This window comes from Gambusia affinis, linkage group LG19, assembly GCF_019740435.1.
Source record: "Gambusia affinis linkage group LG19, SWU_Gaff_1.0, whole genome shotgun sequence".
NCBI classification, from domain to species: Eukaryota; Metazoa; Chordata; class Actinopteri; order Cyprinodontiformes; family Poeciliidae; genus Gambusia; species Gambusia affinis.
The window spans coordinates 12,359,052-12,380,201 of record NC_057886.1 but is presented as its reverse complement, the minus strand read 5'-3'; the positions used below and the strand labels follow the sequence as shown (position 1 = coordinate 12,380,201).

The following is a 21,150-nucleotide window of genomic DNA, read 5'->3' as shown; positions in this document are numbered from 1 at the left end:
ATAAATTAGCAAAAAGGGCTTTAGATCAGGCAATAACGATGAAAATACCTATTGGCAAAGGGGAAGGGAAATCAATTATTAAGAATAAAGAAATGGAAATATGGCAAAAAAGATGGAATGAAGATAAGAAAGGAAGGAAATTATATAAAATACAGAAGTCAATATTTAGTAGAAATGTTAAGGAGAGAAATAGAAGGGAAGAAATAATAATGACTAGATTGAGAGTAGGGCACACATATTTAAATGATACTTTATATTTAATAGGGAAGAAAAATAATGATAAATGCGAAAAATGTGGAGAGAAAGAAAATGTAGAACATATACTACTGAACTGTAAAACATATGAACGTGAAAGGGAGAAATTGAGAAGAATAGTTGGAAAGACAGATCAAGAATGGAGTCTGAAAGGAATATTGGGAAATGATGGAAATATAATGGATATTTGTATGATAAGAAAAGCGTTATTTATTTTTCTTCAAAACACAAAATTAAAAAATAGAATATGACTGATGTAGAATACTGTTGCTACACACTCGTGTACAGTAGGTGGCGGTATGCACCTTAAAGTTGATTGCGACCCGCCATAATAGAAAAGAAGAAGAAGAAGAAGAAGAAGATGACTCCCCAAGTGTATATTGTTCTGAACAGTGCCCAGACAATGTACCGTATATTGATAATGAAGTGCATCAATGGAGTATCTACTTAGGACATCCACCGTGTCACAGGGCTCGCTCCATGTGTGCTGGATAGGTTTAATTAGGGCAGAAAGGCTGACCCGGACTTGACAGGTGATGATTAAGACTCAGCCAGGGTTAGAGAGGTATGTCTTTAGAAAACATTGTTTTTTCAGACTGAGACTGCCGGTGGCTACATCTGTTCCCCTTACCCTGATGTTCCCAATAAATGTCCAGTGGGTCAACTCATGTCTCCTTATTCATAAAAAACATGTGAAGTTTTTGAAACTTTAACAACAAAATCTTTATCAGTTTGTGAAGGTAACGAAACAGAAGAGTACCCCACAGCGAATGCTGAGGATGAAGATCATATTTGATCAGTTCTGATTTTATTCAAATTTCCATCTAAAAAAAGCCATTTTATACTTTGTTTCCCTCTATCTACTACCTGGTATGTCCTTGGTCATTTTCATGACCATTTGCTTATTTTGGACTGGATTTTTTCCCCCATTTATTTATTTATTTAGTTTTACTAAAAACTAAAAAATCCAGTCTTTTGAACACAATATTTGTTTTTATTGCTGTTATTTGACTGGTAATATAAATGACTAATTTCAAAGTTCTGAAATGAAATTTAGATATATTTTTAAAAATCAAACCATACATTGCCTGAAATATAACGAGTTAACAGTATTTATGCCGCTTTGAATCACGTGACGGCTGATCAACGCTGACGTGCAACTCGAGCTGTGCAGCATAGCTGGACTGGATTAACATCTATACTCACACAAACAATCAGAAACTGGTTTCCTGAGGAAATCTTCACAGTAAAAGCCTCAGTTTTAAGATTCCGTCGCATACTCTATAGTGAGTCCCGCTGCACACAGACTCAACAGCGAGCTCTATTTCCGGTCAGAGCTCTACTGCAGCCGTCTCATCAGCCGCTCTGCCTATACTAGTGGAGTGAAGGCGTATTTAGAGGGATAACGAGCGCCACTGTGAGCTTAAAGACAATCTGCCGCCGCTGCAGAGGACCGTCGTTCAGTACCGGACTGACACACGGGCCCCGGAGGACGGGACCTGGGACTGTGTGTGAGGGGTAAATGGCCACAATATCTCCTGAGAGGAGACGCTCCTGCCTGTGAGACTATCTGAACGCCAAATGCGTCCAGCAAAATAGGACGTTCACCCAGGAGTAAATTAGACGCATCGGAAGTTTCTCTGTACGATTTTTCGGGAGATTTAGATTTTTGCCCGCTGCAGACATGGACGAGGATAACCAAGGTAGGCTCAATTATTCCACGCAATTCACACCTCTGATGTATTTCTGCTTCGACCTATTTCCATCAACATTATTGCTGTTATTAGTCTTTAGTACATGCAGCATCACAACACGAATAGTATTTTCTAGGACTGACGTCCCAAATGGAAATGGTATTTTCACCGTGAGATGGTTTCAGGTTCACTTTGACGGGCTCGCTCCATGTGTGCTGGATAGGTTTAATTAGGGCAGAAAGGCTGACCCGGACTTGACAGGTGATGATTAAGACTCAGCCAGGCCATCCGGTGTGAATGGATAAGTATGCGTGATTGACAGGGCGTCACTGTCATTACTGAAAACTGTTTGCGCTGAAGTGAATGGTGGTGTTTCTCTGCGCCTTCGCCAGCTGTGCCAACAGGTCTCCTTTATGTTTTTATGGTCACCGAAGCAAATAAGGTGGATTCATACTGACTGAATAAAAAAAAAAAAGCTTTAAGATCTTCCAGAGAAGGCATTCCAAAGATTTGCGGAAAATATCAGTGTTTTTGTAGGCTACACAGGGCAATTTTTGGAAGTGTAGCACACTTTTAAAGTAAACGCAGATGTGCAAGCCCCAGCCCTCTGACTAAACAGTATGCAATGAAACTAGATCCATAAATATTTGTGCTGCATCTCTAAATATCTTTCAGTCATGGCCAGCTTAGTAAGTAAGAATTCCCCCTAACCTGATTCGACACAGGCTAGAGCCCAAAACTTAAATATTTTATAAACAGATTTTGCAGAGCCTTTTTATAAGGTTCTGCATAAAGGAGCAATGCCTTGCAAAGGTATTCAGACCATTTGTACTTTTACACAAGTTGGCACAAACGTCAATGTGCCTCATTGTTTCCAGTGCAAAGTTTGACTTGATCTTGAAGGACAATGGCATATGGTTTTCAAACATCTTCTTATAAAAGAAACATATGAAAAGTGCAGCATTCATTTTGACCCCTTCTATCTGATACCCCTAAATAAAATCTGATCCAACAAACTCTCTTCACAAGTCACAAAATTGTGTCCACCTGTGAGTAATTTAATCTAAATATAGACCGGGTACATAAACTGTGTTTTTGCCTTTGTAAGTTTGTCAGAGAACATTAATCAACTAGCATAATCCTGAAGACCAAGAAGTACATCAGACAGGTCAGGGAGAAAGTCTTGAGATGTTTCACACATGTAAGCTAATGTCCCAGGCATCTCGTGGCACATTGTTTATCCATTGTCTGAAAATGTAAAGTGTATGGGACAAATATAAACATACCAAATGTTGCGCATAGTCTTTAACTGACAAATAAAATGTAAGAGAATATTAATCATACAAGCTGACAAGAGGCCAACGGCAACTCTAAGGTGGCTTCAGAGATTAATAGTTGTTCAAGTGTAAGATTGTTGACAGGACAACAATTTTGATGGCAACTATAAAGTAAAAATAAAACAGGTTTTGTTTAAAGTTTGTCATACACCATATATGGAATGTACCAAATGTGGAAGATGGTGCAAAATTATACTTTATGGCTAACATGCACAACAGATTGTATTAAAGAATTCACAATAAACAAAAACATTCCCATTGTGAAACATGATGGTGGCACCATCATGCTGTGTGGCTACTTTTCTTTAGTAGGGATTGGAAAACTGGGCAGATCTGATAAGAAGGTGAATAACTAAATACAGAACACTAATGGAAGCAAATGTCTTATAGACTGCTGTTGCATTGAGAATCAAGGTTCACCTTCCAGCAGGACAACAATCCTAAACAACACTTTAGTCCGAAATGAGATGGTTTAGCTTAAAACATGGACGTCCAGACTGTTGAAAGAAGTTCTTTGTCTTATCTGAGGAAAATTTCAGTCTCTTAATATGAAAAGCTGATAGATGTATCCTAAAAGACTTACAGCTGTAATGAAAGGTAGTTCTATGAAAGGTGTTCTGAATACAACAGCACACCACACTTTTTAGTTGAGAAATTAGAAAACCACCTTACTATTCTCTCTTACTTCACAGTAATGAGCTACTTTGTGTTAGTCTATTGCTTAAAATCCATTTAATATCTATAGCTTTAATGTGAATAAAAGTTAAAGCAGTATGAATACTTTTGCTATAAAATTTAGTACTCCTACAAATAACAAGCAATTTCACTTCAAGGGGAACCTGTCCCACTTAACTGGTCCTGCTCCTAATTTAGCAAACTCTATATAGCTGTGTTATCAACACCTAGTCATAATCTCCAGGTGAGACACACTTACTCCAGTCATCTCTCCTTTATTCATCAAAGGTTGTTTTGCACCACATGCTCACTCCGTGCAAAGTTGCAGGGTATGACTAACTGCAGGAGTGATGCATAAGTTGCACCTGGACATAACGCCTGGATTGTGCTGTGTTCAGCCTGCCTGACTTTCATTGGTGTTGCACATAAGCGTGGCCCCCTCAGAGAGACATATGCTGCTGTGATGATGAACAGGAAGTGCTGACAATAGCCCAGAGCATGTAAACACATTGTCACATATTCAGAGCAACAGGATAAAGCACACAAGTGGTATTTTGCTCTGAAGACTGATATGTTAATCACAAGGAGAGTAACAATGAATGTCTTTGCAAAAGTGTTAGGTAGAATATGTAACCTACCACATGCTGCAAAAGTCTATATAGATGCATATGTTTTTTTTTTTTTTTGCCTACAAATGCTTTAATTTGTTCTCTTAATTCAAACAAGCACTTATCAAACATGCCTACACCAGAATCACCAGCAGAACAGGGAAGGAGAACCGAATAGGGAGTCATGCTGGGTACGATTACATGGCTGGATCTGTACAGGGTGATGCTTAATGTTGGTGGCCTCATGGTCGACAAGGTTCAGTATGTGACTGTCATCACTACTAATGTGGCTCACACTTCTCCAGGCCACAATTTGGGAGCTAAAAGTGACAGACATAATGAGGTACGGTGTGTCAAAGGGAGACGAGGGTGAAGATGGGAAAGCACGTGCAACCACACAGGGTGAAGTGTAGTTGTAACTTGGGTGGTGAGATGTGTTTTTCTTTGTGAGGAGGAGGCGGGATGAAGTGCCAGAACCAACATGGAGAATTGCCGATGAAGTATGGAGCAATGCCAGGGAAAGGCAGTGAGGCAGAGAAGCAGTGGACTGGATATTCTGACTGAACCAATTCTGCAGAGTTTCTGTCAGTAAAAGTCCCTCTGCTCCGTCATAATTAACTTGGCGAACAGCAAGTGGCCATCCATGGCCATCTCTCAAACCAGGTCAAGCCTTCAACAGGGATTCATTTCTTTTTCTATTTCTCCCTTTATGACTTCTACTTAAGCCTGAAATATTCTCTTTGAAAAATGATTTGTGAAACCAATCTTCTGTTTTTAACTATTTAAGTAACAGAGCTGCAATGTCTTTAGGTTGTTCTAGTTAGCTAGAATGGACTGTCATCAAGTTTTTTGTTTATTTTTACTTTCCCGTATGAAAGTAAAGTAATTAATCTAAAAAAAAGATGGTTTGTAGTTAGATTCCCATCTTTATCTGTCCACGTGTCCAAGTGTCCTTTGGTATAATTTTATCTTAAAAATACTGCAAGTGTAGTTCCACTAATACAAAAAAATCTTTTCCGTGTTTCTTTCTTTTTCTATTATCCATCAGATATTTGTCATGTTAATGCTTTGTCATTTCAAACTTCTCTACTAAAGTTACTAAAGATCCTTCCCTTATCGCTGAAATTTTCTAAAGTCTTCTGACATTTCCAAAAGTGTGTTCCAAAATAGATAGTATTTAAAAGCTCAAAGCTAAAACAGAGCAATTTCATTCATGCAGCAAGAGAGAGTAAGATTTAGAGCAGATAACAGAATGGCTGAACTGTGGACTTGTCTTGACCTGAACCAGAAAAATGCCTCTTTCTAAATATGGTCTTTACAGCCTTGCTGCCACCTCTGACTTCATTATTAGGGATGCAAAATTGAGCCAACTATGAGAGAGCTGTCCATGCTCATGAATATTTATCCCCATAATTCATCAGAATATTGAACAATAAAGAGATATAAACTGATCCGGAATGGTTAAGTATATGCATATGAAATTATTTACTGAAATGAAAACGAGTTAAAAAGGCAACACATGGGGTCTTCAGTTATGTGTGTATTTTTTCCCTCATACTATTTATTTTTCTGTAGCCTTACTGAATAATTTTGTGGCTGGTCATAGTATAAACAAAGCTGAACAGTTACTCGAAACAAGCTCTAAAGCTTTTGGTTTGACACGTGCAACTTTCAGCAACACAATGACTTCTTTTACTTGTTCTTGTCTTGTCCATGAATACTCTACAGACAAACAAAAGTCAACAAAGTTTTGTTAAAGTCAGACAGACCAAGCTAAAATAGCATCCTGCAAAACATGTTGGTTTTACGTGATCAACTGTGATACTCCATCAAATGCACACACACCCACTCTACTCTTGCTGCTTCAGTGTCCACTTTTAATTACCCGTTGAGCTGTGGAAGCAATTCTGAACAATTCTCTGGGTTTTTATGATAAAGCCTTGCTTCTCTGCTGTGATTCTGGCAGCAGACCACTCTGTTTACACCCTGTGGAACCAGACATTTAAAGTTTGCAGCTTTCAGTGCGTTACAGTGTGTGGTTTGTAGGGTTTTATGACACAAACAGGCAAACTCGGGCTGTTATGAGCTTGGCATTAAGATCTCTATCATTCATATGCCAGCTGTAGGAACAAGCCAGCAGCTTCTTGTTTCATGGGGGAAAAAAAATAAAATAAAAATTTTTGTGCAGTAATAAACAGAGGGACACCCTGAAACAATCCAAGTAGCCTGCTGTTAAAGTATGTTTTAATATAAGTTTCTAGCCTGTTTTCTATCTTTGTCCACATTAGACTCTTTAGGAGCTTTTTACCTGGTGTGTCTGCTCCAAAAGAACTGCGGGTTTGAGGAAGCTGATAGAAAAAAGCATGGAGACAGAGTCTGTGGAAATGCACAAGAGCCCCGCAGGATGTCAGGGAGCAGCAGTGGAGCATGTAGTTCAGCTGAGGGTTTTTCTAAAGTTGTGCACAAAACACAAGGGGCCCTCACTGAGACAGAGTTTTAGTCACTACAATCAGCTGCGGGTATTTGACCTGGTTTGAATTCTGACCTTCACCATTTCAACAAGTGTGATACAGTACTACTATGAATCATTACTTGAGACCCAAAGATTTAGTGAATAGTATTTGTCTCACCGATTTACTTGAAAAGACAGCATAAAAATAATTTATTTCCCTAAATTGAACATTTGCTTTTTAAACCGCTAAATTTATTCTTGCTTCTGAGATTTGCACATTTGGCTGTACCAAATAACATGCAAACTCATACACTGTTAAAATTGACAATAAAATTTATTTGGGCCTTGGTCGATTTCTGGTGTCAAGGCATTTTAAAAATTCTGGCTCCAAAACTTATGGAAATTTTTCATCTTACCGCCACAGTCAATCCAAAATTCCCTGTCATCTCAGTGTATAGACTTGTGTTACTGAACCAAAATGTGTTTTCTCTTTAGTCTACTCTTCTGCCGGTTTTTCCCAAATACTATCCTTTTACCTGTGCAAAATAAATCAACATCTGCTTTAGAGGTTCCTGGGGGACGGCGGCATTTTGAACCCCGACAGTATGATTCATCTCTGTTTAACAGTTTGTCTCGTCCACTGTTTTGACAGCTATTTGCTCTAGCTCATCTTTCCGCTTGGTGGCTGTATCCCAGCAGTCTGGCTCACCACAGCTCAGTCGATATCTAGATGTATGTTGAGAGGTTAAAGATGTCTTGGCTTGATTGGAAGTTTGGCACGAAAGTGTTTGCGTTTCATCTCTAACGAAAAGGCCAGTTACTACAAAGAGCCCATTGTTGAGCTTTGCTTTCAAAAAAATATCTGATCGCACGTGACAATTACCCATGACATTGCCTGATTGGCTTACATGGGACTCTGACGACTTTTACAGCAGACAGACCCATATGGAAATCAGATTGGAGTTTGCGAGCTTCTGTGCAAATGTTTCAGTTGAACATGAGGCCACTGTGAATTCTGAAGCTCAGTTCTGCTTTGTAAACAACTTTAAATCACTTAACATGCAGCCGATGGCTAGACCCAATATTTATGTGAAGAATTGGGGAGGAAAAAAAAACATGGTAGGAGGTTTCAAATGAGTTTCAGTTTCCTCTTCATTAGTTAGGATCTACAGCTTAACGTAGTCACACACTGGATTCTTTGTAACTTTAAGTCTATCAAGGGGCTCATATATGGGATACAAACAGGGTTAATTTTCTCAGTGGAAAGTTAAGCAGTGCCTGTGAAAACTCCCAAAAGTCATGCACAGAAATAAAACTTGAACAAGTAGTATCCTCCTCTGTTTGATGGACCCTCATGGAATGTCTGGATTCATGGCTTCCAATAAAGAGTGTGTTAAACGTGTGTAGGCAAAGTAGTTTAGGTTTATTGAAAAAAGGAAAGCGAAAGCAGAGCAGAGGTGGCAGGAATAGGAGTGCTAGAACAGTTATGTAAGAGCACAAAGATTGTTTAACCCACAAGAAAATGTGTATTCCTTTGTGAGTGTTTGTGGATTCAGGACTTTGCACTCTGCAAATGCAACACATTATTAGGATGTCAATAGTACATCCTGACCTTCACCGATAACTGGATTTTTGGGAGCCTAATTTGGGGGGAAAAAATCAAAGCTGGTCATAAATTAACGGATATTTTGCGTCTGTACAGGACCCTGATTATGTTCTTTGAGCAGGACAGTGGCTATAGAAGACTGGAGTTGGAGTCAGGTTTCCGTGCCAGAATTGTTCTGAATTAACTGCGTTCAATTTTACCATCAATTATGATATTTAGAGGTGACATTGTTAAATGAACTAAAAATAAAGGCTTACTTGATATCCAGACTCATATTTGGAAAAAAAATAAATCCATTTATCAATTATTTTACACTTTGTACTTACCTGCTGTTTTTTGTTGATCTATAAAGCAGCAAGCAGCACAGAAAAACTTCTCCATAACCATATGCTGCACCTATGACCAGCTCTATGGGACTGTGTGAAGGTTTTGCAGACTGTATGGCCAAACATGTTAGATTCTGTCCAAAAACCCCAAATCTGTGGGCTGCTGCATTTAGATCACAAATAGGAGAAAAACACTGCAGTTTTGTTCTGATTAAAATGTGAATCATATACTTGTTTATACCATTTAATTCATAAGAATTAAATGGTATTCTATTGTATGTATGAATTTAGTGCTTTTATGGGGACACAAGCTGCAAAAACACAGACTGATCCTTCATCTCAGTTTTACTAAAGCAAAGTCTGATATTCCAGTTCACCTTGTTATGGATTCATTCAACTCTTGGACATCTAGTTTATATATTTGAAGAGGCTGTCATCCCACTCACCCTCCAGCTTCTGAAGCCTGGTAAACCCATCTGCTAGTCCAGCTTTTGAGAAGACGTTAGTAACGCTCAGTGAATTACTAATACGCTTAATGTGTCAGTAAACTGTAACAAAACTTCCATAGCTTGTGCAATGGTCCAGATTTAATATCCTGCTTCTCATGTCTTGTTTGCTGTAAGATCTTAAACTCTTATTGCTCTCATAATGGGTGTAATTGCATTGCTGGCGCAGTGAAAAGATCTGCAGTCGTGTCTCATCAATGACACCGTGCAACCGAGAAAGGCAGCAGGTCTCCAACCGAGGAGAACAGACTCTTGAGCAACCTGTTACTGTGCATTTCTGCTTGTGTGTGTTTGCAGTGTTCTGTTTGTACCGTGAGACAGTTTATATATGCCCAGTGGAGGGAGATGAAGAAGTGGAACAGTTTAAAAGTGCCACTGACAGCTGCAGTCAGATCCCTAAAGTGGGTTAGTAGTACAAGGCTCATCCTGGCTGTGCATGTTCTGTTCTACTCTTCTTATTATTTATATAAGCTTGTATGCAAAACTAAATGTATATGCATGGCTGTCAGTGTTTTCACATGCATTTATCTAGTGTGCGCACATTCCTCTTGAGAAGATTATACAAATGTAGAAGATCAAGTAGGGAAGGCAACGTATGATGGTGGATTATAGGTCAAGGACTGGAGACCTTCTTGGGACTTTTATATACACACACATGAATACATACAGTCATTGTTTGAAGAACAGGAACCTATTATGAATTCTTGGATTTTATATGTTTAGATCTATAAAGAGTTTTACAATCGCCTTTTGCTGATGGAACACTTACTTTTTTTGTATTACATTTCCTATACTCTCTTGGGACATAAAAAGAAAGGGATTTTTCATAGTTTGACTTGATTTAAGTCTTGAAACTAGAAGAGTCCACCAGGTCTTTGTTGAAAATGTCCTGGTATGTCAAAGAAAAATACATTTTCTGAGAATTGTTAATTCCAAAATGTATTTCATCACTCATTTTATGATAAATTATTGGTCAACATAAAAGGAAATTCCCAAAAGTACTCAAAAGATGAGTTTTTATTACATTTTTTTTTCTGTGGTATACAATAAGCCATTCATTTATTCTACAGGGATATTTTTAAACTATTTTTGTATTTTTAAAAATACACAAAAAATGGTGGCATTCCTCAACACTTGGAATGCCAGCAAGTGTTGAGGTTACTGTATATGCAAAAAAAAAAAAAAAAAAAAAAAAGAGGGAAAAGACTTTCCCTGTTTACAGCTTTTTGCGTGATTTATGACCTGTTATCATTTTAACAATTTAGAGGGTTACTTTTACACAACCCTCTCAATACTCTCATATCTTTCAAAAAAAGATGACCATTGTTGGTGCTCTGAAAACTGTAATTTATTAAATTAGTAGCCTTAAAGGTGAGGGGCTCAAGAACCCGGACGAGCTCTGATAAATACTTGTTTCCAGCAGTACAGTAGCAGCTAAACTCATGACCCCTGTTGAGGAACCCTTATCCTTCCTTTTCTCTTCAGAATGTGTAAATTCTCTCTGCCTGTCCTCATTTTCACAGTCGCAGCACATAGAGAACATAAATCAGTGTCAGATTTGAGGATTTGATGTGACTGATAATCTGCTGCAGATTCCAATGGGTAAAAAACTCACAATAAGGAAGTGCGCCACTGTAAAGTGCCGCTTAGCGTTATCACCAGGGTGAGTGATCTACTGTAGCTCCTGGACACAGGTCTCCTGATGCATGCATTTAATCTTTTTGCTGACCTCTGTCATGCTAGAGTTGCATCACCATCAGTGACCATGGCTGCTATAAATATTTTTTTTAAATGTTTTCGGTTATTTTATATACATGATGCAACTGCTTCATCATTAATCTCCTGATAACTTGGCGTCAGTGTTCTCTTGCTTGCTAACTATTGCAAGTCCCATAGGGCAGAATATGTAGGGGTTACTGAAAACAGCATAGAAATCCCTGGAGATGCAGTTGTTATGCCTGCAAGCTATCAGGAGGCAGTGCAGATGCCTAGTTTAAACAAAAAAAAACCGAGGAAATAAATGTGCTGGCGTTTGGTTAGATGGGAACAGTAGATATTATGACAATTTTGTCAGTATATATTTTTTTCATTTTCTGCAATTGCATTGGAAGAGGAAGTGAATATTTGCAGTCCTGTATTCCAGCCAGTCTCATCCTGTCTGCTCTGTCATCATTTACAAATCCCTGGGACATTAGTTTCCTCTGTCCTCTCTCTTTTTGGAGCTGAAGTTCTTTAACATGTCTAACATGGTTAATCTGCTTTTTGAGTCTCATTACCTTTTACATGTTAATAAAAAATATGAAACTCTCTTTAATGTTACATTAAACTCTATAACGTATCAGCTGAACAGACGTGGTTATGCTGTCTTTCATTTACATTGAAATCAATTTACTGATTATTATGACGTACTGTTGTTAGTAATACAAACTGGATAATTTTAATTTACTGTACTTGGTCCACAATTAGCATTAACATCTGGAAAACAGTAGATAATGCAAGTAGAGATAAGATAATAAAGCAAACTACTCTCCTAACACAGCTGTAAATACATTTAGCAACTCTAAAAATAGTATTATTAAGGTACAAGTTAAAGCTTGCATGTTTATATGTCTGTCTATGACCTTACAAAAATCAGAAGGTTTAGTTTTATCATTAATCTATGCAAAATTTTAATGGATGTTATGTGACCCAGTATCCAAACCAGAACAAAACAGTAAGGCCTTCCCAGAATTTAAGAATCTGGAAAATTCCTTTTTCCTGAACCTGGGACAGAGTGATCCGATCCACCCACATATTTTGTCTCATGAAAGTCTTGGCTTAGATTTTGAACTGGTTATGTTTTTCTTTCCTCTCTTTTTCAATTTCTTCTCGTTTTTCTTCTTCCTGCTGTCTGGAAAAGATGAAAATGGACATTGATTTCTGCTTCATAGCTGAAGAATTTCTTCATTTTTTTATTACTTCTTTTTTTTTTTTTCCTTCTTAAATATCTGTGTACTGGGATTTTAGACTCAGAACTAGTCAACAATTTTCACCCTTCTTTTCCAGTTGTGCACATGCCTCTTGTTGATATTCTTGCTGTGTTGCTTGTCTGAGTTCATTTCCTAAATCGTAAACATTGTCGAAATCTTTACAGAAATCTTATGAGTTAGATCTTGTGGAGTATGTATTTTCCAAGTCTGAAAAGAAAATAAAGGAACATTTTATTAGCTCAATTTTACGCTAAGCTAAGGTAAACCTGTTCCCAAAACTGGAGTAATCCTCTGGTATTCAAAAAGTCTTTTTATTTTTTTGACCAAGTTAAATTTGCTAAACCTAGGTGGATTGGACAGTTAGCATTTAAAGAAAGATTTGAGTAAATAGCAGTTTTCGTGACAGGTTCTTGTAACAGTGTTAGCTTTATTGAAGCAGACTGCTGTGGTGATGCCCTCGATTGTACTTCAAAAACCAGTGTTAGAAAAAACAAACAAAAAAAGATTTTCGGAATGGCAACAGCAGCGTTGTGTGGGAGGTGATGATTTTCAAAGAGAGGACCTATAATCTCACCTCCAAACGTCTAACTCTACACCTAACATAAAAATTCTCCAGGGCTTAGTTTGGCCCCACCGCAGGCATGCTTTTTAAATTAGGTGGGTATTGTTGAGTAACCGTCAAATCCATGGTCAATTAGGAAAGTTCTTGTCTAGACAGGGTGTAAGATTGCACAGAGCATTAAGTGCGATAAAAGATGCACAAAGAAAAGTGAAGCTAGATCAAGGATTATCTGAAAAATGCCTCTGCTGTTGCAGTTGGTAATTAGTAAAACAACAGTATAATCCTTTGGCTTGATGACCCAGAAACAAACCAATCACTGGAAGATTCTCTCATTCCAAGGAGAGAGGAAGCTTTAGAGTGGAACATGGCATATGTAAGACATGTTCATAAATAAGTGACTGAAACTAGTGGGTTCTGTGATGAGACTGTGCTGCTTCAAGGGGATTGTGTTATAGAGTCTCCAAGTCTTTGAAGAATCAAAAAGGCCACATTGTGTTTGATGTTCCCTCTGATTTTGCTTTGTAATCTAATTTTCATGAAGGAAATGTTGTTTGTGTGTCCTCTAAGATGGGCTAACAGCAAGTTGCAGGGTTGGAAACATTTATTCACTTCTGTATCGAAACAAGATTATAATTGGACCTGATTTTGAATAAATCTAATCCAAAATCAGAGGAAGTTGAGTTGCTTCCTGGGCTAGATGTTTCAAGTGTGTGATTAAAAATGGCTTTCTTTCTGAGATGTTTGAACATCTTCTTGTAAGAATATGGTGTAATAATCATTCCATCTTCATTATTTATCTGAAGTTGAAGTCCAACATATTTCAGCTTTCTTGTTCTTCCTCCAGGAGTTTCACAAAGAGCTCCCAGGGTATACACGAGTCTACTGCAGGGTTTCCAGTCTTCAAAGAAAAGGGTGCAGGAAGATTAGATGAGAGTCGACAGGTTATTGGACTTGAGTTTTATCTGAAGTGAAAAAGATTTCTGTAAACCCGGTCTTGAAGTGTCAGTGGCTTTGGAAATAATGCTGGAAATTAAAATGCAACAGCTGCTTTACCTAACCTCACTGATGACCTGACTGTGATAAACTACAAGTATGTGTTTCACAAATAACCATACATTTATATTAGAGCTGCAGCAGCAGCTGTGGATTTATTTTTAAAACATTCTGTAGACATAATGTACACGGTTTGAAACAAAACTCAAGTGTACACATTAAACAAATGAGAGAACGGATACAAAGTGAGCACAACTAACTGGTTGGACCAGACTGGGCGTCTGTAGTTGCAGGAATATCAGCTATTTTCATACCACTACTGTCATCTGTCAAGAAGCAGGAGCCTGCAAAAAGGCTGTCAGCGTGTCTGTGTATAAGTGCTTTCTATGCGAGTGTTTTGAGAGCTATGAGTAGGTGTGACACAGAGGGGGGGAAACAATTATTGCACACTTACCAAACATAACTGCAAGCTGCTGCAGTTGTGTCAAGCTGTTAAAGCTAGTGAAGCTGTAATATAATCTTACAGTATGGCTAAAAGGGTGGAAACATTTATCTAAATGGAATAGTCAACAATTTAATTTGTAGATTAAAAGGGGAGATCTTATAGGCAACAGGAGATCTGGCATGTCTTCCTTGTTTGAGGATGACAACAAAAATCCATGTTCACTAAATCTGGCAGACTTGGAAGTGTGTGTAGAGGTTTTTAAACTGTTTTGTATTATCCTCAATTCATACCACACTGTGTTTGGTTTCATTGTTAATTTGTGTCATGATTAAAAGCCACAATTTATGCATGCAACCTTTCTACCGTACTATTGAAAGTCTGGCAAAATTAGCTAATGTTTACTTGATCAGCGCTAAACAGAGCAGGTTTTTTTCTATGTTTGTTTCTTCTGTGAATGGTCATTAATTATTAAATTAATTGTCTAGGAGAAGAAACTACAGATTTTACTTTTATTTCAAAATGAAGACAAGGTAACTATGGAGCTGATATTCTAAACTATCTATAGGTTGAAACATTAGCAAATTTGCACAATTAGCATGACAAAAATAAAATGTACTTTCTGTATTCCTTTGAGAATTTCTAATTTTACCTCAACTGTGATATTTCCAAATTCAACATGTTGTCCAGCATTATGCTAAAGTTTAAGATAATAAGATGAACTTTGCTGTACTCTGTTCAGCCTTCCTAATTTCTGATGAAAGTTTTGCTTTCCCCTCATCTATTTTCAGGCTAAATTAACTGCAAACAAGTCTAAATATTTTTTTAAATATACTGTTAAATTTTTTTTTGCTTCATCTGACTTTATTTTGAAGACCTCATCAATGCGGCATATGGTAATCCTTAATCTCCAGCAGTGTCACCCTAGACTAGCATTGCTGCCAATATGACTATAGTATGGTACATTCACCAATCAGAAAATAGATTTTTGAAGTTCAAATTGACTGATAACTAGTCCATTAAGATCTATGTAGATCTGGATCTCAATGTAGATCCAGATCTACATAGACAACCACTGAAAAAATGACCTAGCTGAATAACAAGACAGTCATTAGTTTAGCTAATAACTAAAGACAGATGAAATTTGAACAAAGAATCTCTTTGAGGATATAAATGTGTAGGAGTGAATGATTAGCGGACTGAAACGCAACCTCTTTTATCTCTGACATGAATAATTTGCATGTGATCTCTCTTCCTCTTTACCACCTCTGTCAAAATTTAGAGCAGGATAGGTCACTCATTCTGGTTAAAGTTGGGTCATAAGACATCGTTAGTAATTCCTGATAACCCAGTTATATTCAGACACTTTAAATGATTGATAACTGATAAAAACTGTGTGAGCACAACCAAAAAGAATAAATCTTTTTGCTTGTCTGTAATGAAGAAGATGAACTCCCTGGCATTTCTCTGTGCATAAATGATTGGTCACCATGAAAAGGGGAAAGAGGCTAAGTCTGCATCTTTGAAATATTATGATGATGTATTGATTGTACCAGAGCAGCAGCTCCCTATGTCACTGTATGAAACGGCTGAGCAGTCAGGTCTAGAAAATTTATGTAGATGTGCTTGGGGTTAATTTTAGAGTGCTTGTATGTGACCTAATATGGATTTTTTTTGTTGAAGGTCCTCTCTCTGTGGAAATATAAAGACATTAACACATACTCTGAGATTCCCAGGCTTTCATGAATGATGCATTAGATGTGTGTTGTGGGTTATAGTTTCCCTCACAATAGAATCAGTTTGTGTTTCCTCAAACAGTTTCTCTCCTTTTCTAGTCCAGCTGGGGGCTTCCAGTCAGAGTAGGAGGGCTGAAGGGCTGTGCGCATTACAGACGTAGGTGGCCTGCAGGGTCTCCTTTCTTTACAATTGCTGCATTATGAAGCAACTTAACTGAAGCCAACAAACAAGACAAACAGATTCAAAGAGTGTGAAGATGCCCAGTGGACTCGAATTTGTTCCCATGTCACTCTTTGCTTTTCTTTGCTCTTTGGCAAAGGATCATCCAATGCATAAAAGGTGGCATTTTCTTTTCCAAACATTTTTTCAATTGCCAATATGAAATTGCAAACTGAGTCAATTATTTTTTGTTTTTTTTTGTTTTTGTTGCAGGTTTGGTTTTGGGGGATTTTAATTGGATGCTCTGTTTATTACTGCTAGTGTTAAATCACACCGAATTTTGAGTAAATCAGCCTCCTGCATTTCATTATTAATTAATGTAGTGATCAATCTGACATGAATGATGAAATGTATAATAAAAAAAGACCAGGAGTCAACCTGGGGGCAAGAAGGAACAATGGCTACAGCTACAACCCAGTAGTCGTATTTGTCTATTAATCTTACTATAGATTAATAGTAAGATTAATAAACAATTTTACCAATTTATTAGGATTGCTTAGACCTTTCTTAGACCTCATAAATCTAAGCAATCCCACTTGTGTGGCTGAGGACATCAGTCTCTCCTCTAGCTAGGAGTCACAGCCTGCCAGTGCTCTCCAACACCTCACCTCCATCTATTAAAACTGCGAAATATTAGTGCTACACCATGTAATTCCTCTGTGGCGTATCTCTTGACTGAAGGTCAGCCACACTTTCTCCTGCTTTCAGTCCAGGTGACTGTGGCTTCAGGCCACTATTCACCTGTTACGCGGATCAGTGAAAGCGTGGATTGTTTTGGCGAAGTCTCCCCATATAGAAAAGCATAACACAGAAACTCTCATCAGGATGACAGAAATTGAAAGCAGACACACTAACAGCAGATTCTCTTAACGACTGAACGAGAGCAACTGATCAGAAGTCCCACAGATAACATGTCCTGTTGAAGACTTGACCTTTAACGACCTGTTTCTTAGTCGTCAGCAAAAACAAAATCTTTCTCCAAAAAGTCCATTTCACATCAAGAAGAACAAACCAACCAGCAGCAGAAACGTGTCAGATATGCATTTTAAAGGATGTTGGAGTTCTAAATCCACCTAATCTAGCCTTAAAAAATAGGAAATGGAAATGGGAAGAAGTCTAAAAGTATAGCCGATTTGAACAGGGCAAATGAGGGCAATGGGTTTATGACAGAAACCTAGACTCAAGTGGAGGAGGTGAAATATCTTGATGTCTTCTTCATGAGTGATGGGCAAACAGATTGAGGTCTTTATGCCGTTTCTCAGGTGCGGCTCCAGTCTGCTGTCTTGCAGATGCAGCTGAACTAAAATTCAAAACTCTTCGTCTTGTTTGCTTTCCGTCTTTTATGTATGGTCATGAGATGTAGATCATGACAAAAAGCATGATCTACATGCTTTTTGTAGTTTGTATAGTTTTAGATGAGCACACTAAAACTATATGGATGAAGATAAGGGATTTAGAAAACCTCTGGAGCAAACATATCAGCATAGAAAGCCCAATCCATCAAATAATCTGGTGATTCTCTTTAAACTGTGCATAGTCATCCACATGTAGCAATATATTTATCGGTCTTTTATTTGATAAAGACGTATTCTTTGTCAATAAAAACAGTGAAAAGAGGACAGTCTTAAAGCCTGTCACGGCTTTCAATGTGATATAAGATTTTCTTCAGTGCAGCCAAGCCATTTAAAAAGCTCCTTTGACATCTTTACATGTGAAGAGTGAGTCATCAGCCTTGCATTGCTTATTAGACGTGGCATTTATAAGCCATTAACTCTTGGCCTAATCTACATTTAATGCACTGATAAGCTAATGGAAAAGTTGCTTTTCTCTGTGATTTTTTTAAATACAGATATTTAAAATAACTGTTTTACTTCTCTTCTCTCTCTTTCCTAAGTTGTCAGTACTTTGAGCTTTGGTTAGTTTGAGAGTGACTGTCTGCAGTGTCTGGATCCATCAAGGTTTCCTGCTGTCATGACCAACTGTTCCCCTCTGATAACACAAGATTCATGCCCTTTGAACATAATAACCTAATAGTCCTTGCTACTTCTGTCACTTTTTTCTCACAGTGCAAGACAAAGAAGGGGGATTGAGTCAAACGACGTGAAAAGGAGATGCAGTAGAGAGATACAGAGGGATGGAAATAACTGTCCTTTTTTTCCACCATTATTTACAGTCATGGGGGTGTGCGCCTGGATTGTAAAGCTGCTTAGTGCTATGATTTAGCTGGGGGATTTGAATCTGTGCTCACCCCCACTTCAAGCACCCGGGTGGAGGCGGACAAAGAAAGTGAGATGGAGGGGGAGTGTGTGCATGTGTGTGATAGTGGGAAACGGCGTAGGAGAAGTGCAATCTGGTTTGGCTCCATGTGAAAATGACCTACTTCCTGTTAGCTCACTCTCAAACCGAATGCTGTTTTCTGATGTGCAGAAGAACGAATGGGAGGTCCTCCGAGGGGTCTGAGGGGGGAGAGGCTGACGTGGCATGGCAAAATGAGGGATAAGTAGGTGGCCTCTGGGACGTTCTGTGTGGAGTGAAATTAATGTAATGTGTGTGAAATGTAAATTCTGCATGCACTGTATATGTAATGTGCACTTAGCGCTGTATGTGAGCACATGCAGTAAAGCAGGCGGGTTGCATGGTGAGATGCTCTCTGTGGCCTTAATTACCCTAAAAGAGGGGTTGATGACAGCTGACTTCTCAGTAAGCCAATATTTGAGAGAGCCAGCCTTGTCAGATGTCCGCCAGTTGAGTGTAAATACAATGCCTCACACATTTACCCTGTAAACCCTGCAGGGGGCACAGCCAACATGCTCACCCTGTTGGTCCACACACAAAACACTTTGTACATCACCCTAACAGACCAACAATACTGTGAAACATGGTGGTGGCAGTATCATGCTGTGTGGTCATTTTTCTTCAGCTGAGACCAAGAATTGAAACATGAATGGCGCTAAATACAGGGCATTTCTAATTTGAGGCACCGTTTTAGGTTAGTCTTAAACATTAAATCCAAATAAAACACACTATTGTTCAAGCAACTGGTAGTGGCAGCATCATGATGTGGGAAGTTGTTCTTCAGCAGGGATCGCAGAGTTGAGGAGGGTTTATGTAGGGTCGGATAAACTTAACAATTACAATACTAATTTGTCTTGTTCTGTAGCATAAAATCCCAGTAAGCCATATTCAAATTTGTGGCTATCATTTGATGAAATGTCAAAAAGTCTAAGGGGTATAGATGTTTTTTAAGATACAAATTTTTAAGAAGATTTTTATCCAACCCACTGCAGAGTACCTCTGCAAGTGTTTTTGTGGTTAAAAAAATGCTTCAAAAGATACGTCTACCTCAAATATATTTTTATGTTGTTTGCCATTGATACTTGCTCTGTAATTGAAAAATGTACAGTGATAAGGAGCTGTAAAAATAAAACTGTGGAGTGTAAAACAAACCTGCACCTCTAGTTAAAACATGTTGTTCTGTATGTCCACCTGACTTGTTTCAGTGTCATTCGCTAAGTTGTAGATATATTTGTGGGTTGTCTGCTTATTTTCTGGTATAATATCAGTGAACAGTTTGCGAGGTTCAAAACCCAGATCCAGTTCCTTAAAGCAGTTTGCAAATCTGGTAATAATAATCAAAATTATCCTAACAATGTTTGATCAGAAATATTTTTCTTATTTACAAATTAAAATGAATCCCCCTTTGCACTGTAATTTAAAAACTGTGCGATAGCTAACTTAGTTTAGCTGTAGCTTGTGATGTAAAGAAAATATCAATAGTTCAATACCAATCTCTGTAGTTGATAAGGATTGTGTTTGAGGGCTTATTTATATTGTTAATTTCCAAAGGGGGATTTTATTGACACATACGATACATTTTACATTTTGCTTGTCATCTTTGCTTTGATTGAATAAATATTATGCTTTCACTGCTGCTTGAGGAAATCTCTCCTGAGTTGTAATATCCTTCAGCCACCAAAAGGATGGCTCTGATAGTCACTTCACAAACTAATGTGTTCGTGTGTAAGGATATGCAGTGGTTTTAGTAGTCAGTGCAGACATAAACAGTGAAACCCTTGCAAATTCTCCTTTGACATATGAAGTAGGGCAAATAAAGTAATTATTATTTCATTAGGTACGCTCACTCGTCATTGTTATGGTTTTGTCTTTTTAACTTTGATGCCTTAAGTGACATGATTAGATCCAGTTCTGAAAAAAAATCCGACTCCTGACTGTAGAGTCATGATTACTGATCAGTAGATGAAATCATGTAATACTGTGGTCACTGTTTATTTGCCTTTTATGATTAAATGTTAATGTTTTCATCCTTCTAACTCTCAAATTGGAATAATATTTTAATTAACCTCTCAAAGCTCTAATAAATATCTTTTGTAAATAAGAGGATTTATTTAGGAAAGGGGGAGGTGGCAGAACCAATCAGGAGCATCTTATTTCCGTGTGCTTTTATGATAGAGACCTTTAAGGCTTTCCAAGGGACGGGATATGAGTCCACTTGTTCAAGTCCATATGCAGATTTCTAAGCTTCTGTCACTCTTGATCATAATATTTCATAAAACAGTTTATTACACTGCAGACTCAAATATTTGATTATGAAATCTCAGATATGGCTGGAAGAAAGCCACAAGAAATCCTTTTTAGAGTTTGCAAAAAGTCATGCATGCAAAGAGAGCAAAGATAAAAAAAAAAAAGGCGCTCTAACCATAAACATCAAACTTAATAAACCATTCCCACAGAGGTCATGGTAGTGGCAG

General features: G+C 37.9%; 1 protein-coding gene across 2 annotated transcripts in view; it reads left to right on the top strand.

Moving 5' to 3' along the window:
* Nucleotides 1-1,485: 1,485 nt before the first annotated feature.
* LOC122821753 (cytohesin-3-like) overlaps nucleotides 1,486-21,150 on the top strand; it is a 34,307-nt gene continuing 14,642 nt past the window's right edge. Inside the window, exon 1 of one of the 2 annotated variants that reach the window (XM_044099945.1) lies at nucleotides 1,486-1,958. In XM_044099945.1, the coding sequence (XP_043955880.1) occupies nucleotides 1,940-1,958 (19 nt within the window). In that variant the 5' untranslated portion in view covers nucleotides 1,486-1,939. Of the gene's footprint in view, nucleotides 1,959-15,486; nucleotides 18,882-21,150 lie in introns of those variants that run through there. The other variant, XM_044099946.1, reaches the window with a different exon arrangement.